At 45.2% G+C, this 10985-nt stretch overlaps 1 protein-coding gene across 1 annotated transcript in view; it reads left to right on the forward strand.

The window, feature by feature from the left end:
* Positions 1 to 7982, forward strand: part of Fggy (FGGY carbohydrate kinase domain containing) — a 364908-nt gene extending 356926 nt beyond the window's left edge. The window contains exons 15-16 of the mRNA XM_032901907.1: positions 4319 to 4380; positions 7771 to 7982. Coding sequence (XP_032757798.1) covers positions 4319 to 4380; positions 7771 to 7852 — 144 coding nt within the window. The 3' untranslated portion in view covers positions 7853 to 7982. The remainder of the gene's footprint in view (positions 1 to 4318; positions 4381 to 7770) is intronic.
* Positions 7983 to 10985: the final 3003 nt, after the last annotated feature.

The raw sequence follows: 10985 nt of genomic DNA on the forward strand, positions 1-10985 counted from the left end.
GCACAGCACAGGCAGAAGGGGCATGCCCTGGGAACATTTCCCAGCTTGGAGGAAGTAACAACAGCAGGGTCTTCTCGGGGGCCTCACAGAAAGAAGGGCAAACCAAAACTAATAGGGTAAAGTGGAGGCGGAAAAAGTGGGGGTACCTTCAGTGGCCCATGCCAAGGTGTGCCACTAAGAAATTATGCCATGCAGCGGATCTAGTGTAAGAGGTTTATTGGAAGACAGCGGAAAGCAGGAGGTTGTCTTGCAGTGGGGACATGAGGAAGAGAGATTGGCAGATAGAAAGGCAGTGAGAGCAAGAGTGAATGGAGAGAGACAAAAGAGAGGAAAGAATGAACGAGAGGGGGGGCGGAGAGGGAAAGAGAGAGGGAGAGGAAGAGGGGGAGGAGGGAGGGGAGCTTTCATCCATACTTGGTGCACTTGGTGGCAGCCAGTGACATAAGCTGCCACTAGGTCCCTGAAAGCATGTGGGTAGAATGCCTGATTGCTAACGCAAGCCAGAATGAATAGCAAAGTGAATGGTAGGAACAGTAAACCATCCCAGGTAGCAAAGCTGAGTCAATGAAGAGAAATCAGAGACTCACAGGGCTCTTAAACCATCTCAGAGCAGGGCAGCATCTCAGTAAAATGCATTTGCTTGTGTCCCCTTCACAGAATGACTGCAAACAACTGCCCTTTGGGTTATTTCTTATTTCTCTGCGTCCCTGGCCAGTAATTGTTCATCCATTTTAAGATCCTCCCCTTCGTTAAAGATGGCGTTTCTTTCTTCAGCCAGTGTGCTCCTTACCACAGCACCTCTTACCTCATCAGGATGCCTGCCGTAAGACCAGAGCACGAGTTCAGAGCACCCATGCTATCTTTGGGGAAGAATCATAAGAACAACTTTGCTGAAGTGGGAATCACGAGTTAGCAGAAAGAGAAAGCTATCTGCTGTCTTAACCTTCGAATGGCCATTGAAAGTAACAGAATAGAACTTATCATACTGTCTTTTGATCTTGACAGTTATCTTTTCCATTGTGAAGCAAACTTCTTAAGAAATATCCATGTCACCTATTTCTCGGCTGTCCTCATATATTGAGTGTCCTCCTTGGCACATAAAAGTGGTCCCACGTGGTTTATGGATATTTTAGGTGTGAGGATTTAGCAGGTTCTGCAATGGCTTACCTCTGGGTTAGAGCATACTAGACAGTAACTAACAGTATGTAACTGATTAATCAGTGAGTTGGCAGAGATGGACAGGGGAACACTTGGATATACTTTCTAGTTACACAGAGCCTCTCATATACTGCACAACAGGAAGACTTTGCATTCAACCACCCCTCCTTCCTAGTGTATGGGTTTCATCATGACAGAGTGTATCTCGCATTATGTTCTCTCCTAGAAACTTAGTATACAGTGAGTAGTTAATAAACATTCGACATACGTTGTATCTATGTAGAATAGCTACAGACTTACTAAGTGTTTGATATCTGTTCTTAGGCAGAGCCTTTTCCATGGAGGGTTGTTTGCTTGTTCTTCATTGTGTTTTTGCTGTTCCATAGTTAAGTCTGTTGGACACCAAGATTGGAGTGGCTCTGTGCTCTCGAACTCTTTCATGGATTAAAAACCTTGTAAAACTGACCAAGGAAACCTTGCCCTACTTTTCTGTGTAGTCACAAAGAGCTTTGCTCTCTGGGTCACATGCCCTAGAGACCTCAATGCACTGTCATTTATTAAGCCCAGGATGTGTGGTACCAGATGTAACCCTAACTGTTCATTGCATTTTGTTCTTATTGGCAAAGAAAAGCAAGTTGCTGGGAGAAAGCGTGGTTTGACTGAGTATCTTAAGGGAAGTGGATTCTGATTACAATGTTCCTGCCTGACACAAACCTGACTTGAGGATTTTTGGTTTGGTTTGGTCTGGTTTGGCTTTTTTCGGTTTTTTTGTTTGGTTTGTTTTTTGAGATTATAATAGATTATTATAGCAATTCTCCCTCCCCTTTCCTCCCTCAAAACCTTCCCCTTTACCCCTTTGCATTCTCCTTCAATTTCATGGCTACTTTTTCATTAGTTGTTACTGCATCCGTAAGTATAACCTGTCCATATAAGGTTTGCATGTTTGTTTACACAGCTGACAGATTGACACTGGACAGCGAATCGTGCTCTTTCCTGGGAAAGACCATATCTGACCCTTCCAGCTTTTTTCAGTTCCCCGTAGATTTTTGTATGGGGTTGAGACCTCGTTGGCTTTTCTCTGTCCAGTTTAGCATGTTCGTTGGTGAGATCCATGTTCTGTTGACATTTGGGCAGTCACGTTGGTGAGATGTAGCTTCTGATGTTTCTCGGAGACAGTCTCATAAGAAACTACCTGACCCTCTGGCTCTTATAATCTCCCCATCCTACATTTTTCACAAAGTTCCTTTGGTGGAGGGCTATTTTACAGATGTGTCCACTGGGACTAGACTCTACCGTCCTGCATTCTGATAGGTTATAGTTTTCTCTATTGGCCTCTTTCTGTGAAAAAGAGGCATTCCTTGATGAGGGGTGAAGACTACACCTATCTGTGGGTGTAAGGACACAAGCTTTTACACTGCTGATAGGGCTTCTGTTGCTCTGGTAAATCAATGGTTGTAGATTCCTCCAATAACCATGGCCTCACTAGCACTGAGTAGTTAGTTAACTAGGTGTCCAGTTCCGAGCATGATTTCCCTTATTGAGAAAGCCTTAAGTCCAATTAGGGAGCTATTGGTTACCACCGAAATGTGTGGCTTTACCCTACCCTCAGGGTTATCCTGCTGAGCTGGTTGTTGATGTGGTTCATAAACGTCGTAGCTGAGTAGGGATGTTGGTTGCTTCTCCTTTCGAAGGTTACATGGTGGCATCTGGTTGGTTCCAGATCACAGGTCACTGGGAACTTACGTCCCACCCCGAGAGGTGACCAAGGACAGTAGCAATCAGCTGTATGTTTGGAGAGTTACTTGGACAGACCTGACCAACAACTCGAATGAGGGCTTCTTATGTCTGGAGTTGGGGTTTTGTTAGGTGGTCTTTGGCTCTTGGAGGGAGCACCAGTAGTCCAGATGACAGAAGTTCATTAAAACTATGTATGTATATTTATACGCGTGTCCTGGGGTTCTGTTTTTAGGGAAATAGTCAGCAGTGTGATTCCTCGTGACTTTTCAGACACCTTCATTGTTCTTTCACTCACTTCCCCTTTGCTATGCATTTACCTCCCCTCTCTCCCCTTCCCACTGAGCACCTCCTCTTACCATTCCCTGTACCCTCGTCCTTCCTCTGCGTTTCCTTCCCTCTTTCTACAGAACCCTTCCCTGTCTCTCCGGTCAGTCTGCTTGGATCCTGCTATTCCTTCTATTGCTCCCCAACTCCCATATCACGGCAACAGTCTGGTTTTCCTCTCCGGGTTCTGTAACTTGTTTACCTTCTGAATTAGGATTTTAATGGCATATAAGCTGGTTAATTCAAGCCACAGCATAGAAGGGATTTTTATAGTATAACCTCATTTTCAGTCTTTGTTTCGATATAAAATTTTAAATTATTATGATTATGACTATGATTATGATTATTATTTTGCTTATTCATTTTGCATCCCATTTACTCCCCTCCTCCTGGCCACCTCCTCCCACAATCCTTCCCCAATCCCTCTTCCTTTTTTCCTCTGAGCAGGAGGAGCTCCTCTTTGTTATTCCCCCACCCTGGCACATCAAGTCTCTGTGAGGTAAGGCTAGGTGCATCCTCTCCCACTGAGGCCAGACAAGGCAGCCCAGGTAGAACATATCCCATGTACAGGCAACAGCTTTTGCAATCAGAACCCACATGATGACCAAGCTGCCCTCCTGCTACATAGGTGCTTGAGGGCCTAGGTTTAGCTTGTGAATGTTCTTTGGCTGATGGTCCAGTCCCTGACAGCCCTAAGGGGTCCAGGTTAGCTGACTCTGTTGGTCTTCCTGTGGAGTTCCTATCCCCTTAGGAACCAAAATCCTTCCTCCTATTCTTCCATAAGCATCCCTAAGCTCCATCCACTGTTTGACTGTGAGTGCCTGTATCGTCTGAATCAGCTGCTGGGTGGAACCTGTCAGAGGACAGCCATGCCATAATCCTGTGTGCAAGCATAATAGAGTATTAATAGTGCCAGGGATTGGCTCTTCACTGGTCTGAAGCTATGGAGCTAGAGGCTTCCGATGGGAGAGAACATGGGATATTTGTCTTTCTGGGTCTTGGTTACCACTCAATGTGACCTTTCCTGGTTCCATCCATTTCCTGTAAGTCCCATGATCTCCTTCTTATTTACTCAGAATTCTTTGTTTTCATTTACCAGGAGGCAATGGCAAGAATGAGCAAAGTGGGGAAGGTTGTGTTCCCAGAGCGTGCTGATAAAAAGTAAGTCTGTATGAAGCATCCAGAGAATGAGAGCATGGAAGTGGGGGCAGCTGTTGCTCCAAGATGGACCTTGGATCAAACCCTGTGCTTCTGCCATTTAGACCAGTGGTTCCCAACCTTCCTAATGCTGTGGCCAGTTCCTCGTGTTGCACTGACCCCCAACCACAACGTTATTTCATTGCTACTTCATAACTGCAATTTTGCTACTGTAATGAATTGTAATATAAATATTTGGGGAGAAGGTTTGCCAAAGGGGTTGCAACCCACAGGTTGAAAACCACTGACTTAGAGGTTGAAAGAAATTCCTCCCAATAAGAGAACTTTGATTTATAAAGATCCAAAACTAGGCTGGCCAGAGCTGGGGTCACATGCAAACTTCCAAATTCTCAGACCAGTGTTTTCACCCTGAATCATAGGAAGAAATCTGTTTTTCTCTGTGCTAAAGTATAGAGATCTTTTATGTTCACATCAAAGGACCAGCTGGCATTCTCCTACCCTTTGTATATTTCTTGGCACTAAAGGCTAGAAAATCCCCTGTGCTTAAATGCCAAGTCAACAAAAATATCTATCTACCTGCCTGCCTGCCTGCCTGCCTGCCTGTCTGTCTGTCTAGTTCTTGCTATGTTTAAAGAATTAACTGAGCTCTGGAAAGGACGCAGAGACAATGAGACACTACCTGATTTATATACAGAGATGATTTTAAATAACATGAATAAATTCTTCCATAGAAATACCAGCAGGTAGCAACATAACCCAAAGAAGAAACAACTGGGACCCATAGGGGGAAAGGAAAGCTTTGGGGAGAAGCCATGCCTCAGCTGACTTTAAATGTTTAAGACATTTCCAAATAGGCTAAAGGAGAGAACAACATTCTTGGTAGAGGAAATAATATATGCAAAGGATTAGCCTTTATACTGAGATCACTACAATCAGGACACAAGGTGATGAGGAAGTGAGGCAAGCAGAAGTCAGATCATAAAGCCCCTGCAGCCATGTCAAAGACCCCTGGGATCAGAACTGAGTTTTAAGCAGTGATGAGACCTGATCAAACGGACAGTTTGGAAAATTCAGTCATATAGGATCGGTTCTTGAGAGCTAAGGCTAGAACTCAGGAGGCTCCATCGCAGGCTTTTGGAGCAGCTCACGTTAGCAGTCAGGATCACTATGTAATCACTCATAGTAAGTCTGAAGATGAGGGAGCAAGTCCTGGAGGAAAGCACTTGGGGTTAAGACCTGAAGAGAAGTCTCACCATGTCACTGACCGTATTTATCCCAAAGGTCCGTATTTGAGAATTTGAAATGCCCACTAAAAGAACAGTCTAGACTCATTTTATTCTTTGTCTCCAAATGCAGTCAGACTGTTAAAGCCTCTGCATGTGAATCACTCTCTGACTACCTAGCTCATAGGAGCAGGCTGAGTATGAGAAACAACCCAGGAACACAGACTCCCCTCCCAGTGAATGGAGAAGTTGGGGAGTGTCCGCTAGAGGGCGTCTGGACTATCTCGTTTGTTTGAAAGGGGAAGCAGCTTATCCTCTATCTCTTTCGTGACCCTCTCAAGACTTTTCAGGGAAGTTCTTTCTAAAATCCCTGCGCTTCCATTGAAAAGACTCTGATGTTTTGACGGCTGCTGGCAGGGTTTCCGTGAAGTGGATGCACAGTGCTGTGTCGCCATCTGCAGGCAGCACGAAGATTGCAACCAGAAAGCCAGGGTCCATTTCCTCTTCCTGTCTCTTGGCTTCAAATCTCATTAACTTTATGTTTCCTTGGTCCTGAGCCACAGAAAACCAATTGTTCAAGAGGAAGGGAATTTAGAAGATAACTCAGCTGGCAGGCTGCATGTGAACTTAGTGTCTAATTAAATGACTGTAGTTCAATAAGCAAATTTTTACAACGATTCAACTTATTCAACCTTAAAAGGGTGAATCATAGGTTCCTGTAGAGTGAAAAAAAGACATTTGCAAGAAGACCAATGGGAATACAATGAAGGGAATTTCAGTAGAGTTGTTGCCCTTACAAACCTTACTGTGTGAGGGAGCAGCTGACCAAAGCTCCCTTTTAAGAGTTTGAGATAACAAAGTTAGGAATCAATCTCATCCCTCAGAAAGAATTGCTCTGCCTTGTATTGTCATAGAATATCATTAGGAGCGGAAAATTGTTTCTAAAAATCATTCTGTGATTGACAATTGAATGCTCTGGAGTGGGTTTAGCAGTATCTCACAATCCTAGATTGAGTGCAATACTAGAATACAAATTACTTCAAAGCAATAACTCATTATTTATTATGAATCAACCAGTTATTGTTCTTATACTTGTCATATATTAATCCTTAATCCTCACAAAATTTCTGCAATATATCCTGTAACTATCCCAATGTGCAGGGCAGGAAATTTACAGATGTGTTTTGTAGGAATTTACTACCCTGGGATTCAAATCCTGGCCTCAAACCCCCTCCTTAGCTGTGGGTTTGGCCCCATCACAGCTCCTTCATTACTAGAATGCTTAAGGCAGAAATGTGGAGCAAGTACAACTTCTGTGTGCTCCCAAAATTCTCATACCAGTTCCCTGCAATTTCCAATTGTAAACATCACCCATAAGGGTGTTTGTCAGAACCCTCCAGAGTCTACCAAATAATCATGATTGGATTCATCCACCTCATCGACGGGAGGAAGGACAGAGTTTTAAGTTACGATGCTCCATTCTGTGGCTATCCTTTTTGGAATGGTGATGTCTAAGCAGCCCGGGTCTGATTCACAGCCAACAGGTCTCTCCTGAAGAGTCGGATGGAGGGGGCAGGTTAGCAAGGTCACTGCCAGACAGTGAGGGGAGAGCCAGGTGCAGGGAGATGCTGGTCTCATGTCCTCAGAGTTTACCCTAGATAAACCGTTGGATAAGCTAAACACCTGGAGAAGGCAGTCTGCCAAAGACACTGATATGAGACCATGAAGGGGACTAACGCGCTCATTCTTACACCTGGCCAAGCTGCAGTCTTCACCTGTCGCCTGTCACGGCAGAAGGATGCATTTGAGCTTAGAATCAGAAGGGATCTGTGCTAAGCCTGAGCCTTTCAGAAGGAGCGGGGGAGGCTCAGAAGCCATTCCTTTCTAAGCGTGAATCCCACCTCTGCTACTCTTCACGCTACGCCACTTCAGATGTGCCTTGATGATAAAACGCCTACATCTCAAACGTGTAGTTTGCAGAACTGCATGTCACGGACACACCACAGATATGAGGCATGCTAACCCCATGTCCAGGGCACTGCACACTCTCAAAACTTAGGTTTCAGCCTGAACATAACAGATACACTCCCATCCTTATAAATAAGGGGGGAAGCCACATGACAGCCTTGTTTTGCGAATGTTTAATATGCTCTTTTTGTACCCCCCCCAGATATTATGACAAGAAATATCAAGTGTTTCTGAGAATGGTTGAGCACCAGAAGGAGTATTCAGCCATCATGAATGGAAGTTGAACGTGCCAAGCCATTCAGACTCTGTGCCATTCGTTGGGGCCCTCTGCGTGTTCAGCTTATGACCAGTGCCCCTTGGGTATACCTTTGGAATTCCTTCTTATCTAATAAAAACTTTGACAAGGCAAACATACCTGGAGTCATTCATGTCTGCGCCTGGACACGGCAGTTATTTACTTGGTGGTTTCTAGGGCGCTTTCCTGGCAGCAGCTCTTATTGGATGCTGGGCTCTCTTGTATGACTAGACCTTGGAGAGGCCTTCAGTCCTGTGGAGACTTGTTCATTCTTTCCATGTCAACTGTTAACTCAGGCTTACACTGCTTCATGTGGAATAACTCGATGCTTATTCTGTGTATTTTATGGTATTAGAGACTTTAGGGTCAGATATTGCATTTAATTGCAGAATCACCACTTTCCAACCATTATTAAAGATAGGGATGGACAGGAGTCATCCATGGAATCTGAAGGAAAATCTGATATGTAACAGGATGTATACAGGATCTTAAAACTGTTACTTCACAGATGAGTGATTAACTACACAAAAGAATAGAGCACCATCACATCTCTGTTGACTTCGTGCTTCCAGATGTGGTAGTCTGACAAAGAAAAAACATCACTCTTGCTGGGAATACATAGTCCAAATGTAATGGATGAGACCCCAGACAAACACATTCCGAACGTCTCCTGACTTGGACTTGGCCCATACAGCCAGGAGATCAAGTTCTCCTAGCACCTCCCAGCCAATCAACTCCTCTGTAGGCCAAGTGACAAGGGCCCTATATGGTGCTACTCATAGCCCAACTGCAGTCAGACTCCAGGAAATTCCACACTGGGTCCATCTGTCTCATGTAAAACCTTCTCATTCTCCTCCTTTTTCTTTCTCCCATCCTTCAGTGCTTCTAACCCTGCTTTACTGTACTCACCTGCTCTCTCAAGTCTCTGCTTCCTTCAGATTACCTGTTTCTCTACTTCCCCCTATCACCGAACAAGATGAATCCCACTCTCCATTTCCCACTCCTTGACCCACTAAGTCGGTACAGCTGGCTAGTTCACCTGGCAACTCCAGGTCAGGCAAACACTCAAACCACAAAAGCTCTGCTCAGGTTATCAGCAAGGCGTTCTGTCCCACAGCTGGAGTCAGGGCTCCTACTACAATCCCTATTCAGCCCCACTCAATTTTTACTAAGTATAACAATCCACACTTTGTCTGGTTCACTTTCAATCAATTATCATCTGAATATGGTGGATGTCCCCATTGGGTCTTCAAAGTCCTTTGGGCCACTTGCACCATCCAGTGACAGGTCTTGGGAAAGCCATTCATACCTCCGGACTCCTTCATACCCCTAAAATCCACACTCTCCAAAAATATATCCAAGACCCATGGGAGGACAGATGGACCACTAGAGTCCAAGGTGTATTTTACAGAGGAAAACGAGCCAGCCCCTTTCACACTTGGACAGCCACAGCTACTATTAACATTCACTGCTAGCGGCTTCCCCTAATCACGTTAGCACTCCACGAGTCCTCGGATAACAAATGCTACACTCCCAATTATAAGGCATAAATAAACCCAAACCTCCCCAGCCGTCTCATGGCCAAACCCTCACTCTGATAGAGGTCACTCAACAAATAATTTTGTCAGTTTCATGTCTCTCGCTGCTCTCCCTGTGCCTGCCTTCAACACCCTCCCCTAGCCACATTCCTTGCCTGAGATGCCCCAGTTACCAATTCCCTACCTCCGCTTACCCCTTCCCCAGTCATCTGACCTGCTTTTTATGAACCAGAGACAAGTCATCTGGACCTGTCCACACGAATCCTCTGAATCTGTTACTAACCATCCTTTTCAGCATTGAACAAAAGCCTCCCTAACCTTCCCTGTTCCTGAAAAGCCTCAACTTCAAAGCCTACCTGGGTGCCCCAGGGAAGGCTATTTTGGTGTAAAGAAAGTCTTTCAAACTACTTCTTCCCCATTGAAACTAGACCCTAATTTTTATGGCAGTAATCCCCAACCGACCTTATACAGCGAACCTGAATTCTACTGGCTCCTCTCAACAACTGAGTTCTCTGGAGCTGTGTTTTCTGGGCATAAATCTGGCCACTTCCTCAACTGAAACAGCTATGGCCGACAGTGCTTTGGGACATTCCGCCCTTACAGCACAAGATTTTGAGACCAAATTACAGTTCTCTAGACTCCACAGCCTAATGCCTGGCCTCCCTCCAATGACCTTCGATCTCTTAACAGCAGAGAAAAGAGGAACCTTGTCTGTTCCTCAGAGAGATTGCTGCTACTACATCCACAAATTGAGGGAAGAGGAAATGCTTGTGAGCCGACCTTCCTTGTTTGAGTGCCTTCTAAAAGGCATTTCCCTCTGCTTCCAGCTCCACTAGCTGGTTCAAGACCTCTTCAATGAATTGTATCTGGCCTTTGGGGGAGGGGGTTTATTATCACTGTTGCTCTTATTGTGCTTTGCCCCTCTATTCCTTAACTGCCTTTCCTCTTTCCTAACAAACAAATTTGACAAATAAATGATCAAACTTGCAATCAGTTCCTCTTCAGTCATTACCAATCTCTTACCACTAAAGATGACATCATTTCCCCATCTGGCCCATGGACATCCTCATCTGGGCATGGGGACCATTCCTTAATGGCCTCTGGGAGGATTCCTGGCATCTACAGATGCCTGTCCACGAGCCAGACAAATCCGTCTCCAATCTATGCTTCCAGGACCTTTCCAGCGCCTCAACCCAGAGCTTACTGAATCTGTGCCTCCCTTCTGAGCCTCTTACTTTTCCTCCTTTCCCCCCTGCCAGACCCACTTTCAATTCCATTAGAGTAATGGCTCCCTTTTGCTTGATCTTCACCCCTAATCAGCAGAAAGCGATCAGAGAGAACGACCTGGACTTACCCAGTACGTAACAACCCAATAATAAGACGAAAGGGTGGGAATGAATGGCTCTAGCAGGCCGGAGCTTAGCACACACAGGCCCAAGAGTGGCAAACATGGCACTGACAGGGTCTTCCTTTGCCCCTGCTCCCCCTTGCTGAACTGTCAGATCCTATTCCTGAAGCTTGCCACTGAAGTCTCGTCCCTCATTTGGTCACCGATTCATTCCTCAGACTGATTGCCCAGGTCCA

Source organism: Rattus rattus, chromosome 1 (assembly GCF_011064425.1).
Source record: "Rattus rattus isolate New Zealand chromosome 1, Rrattus_CSIRO_v1, whole genome shotgun sequence".
Classification (NCBI taxonomy): Eukaryota; Metazoa; Chordata; class Mammalia; order Rodentia; family Muridae; genus Rattus; species Rattus rattus.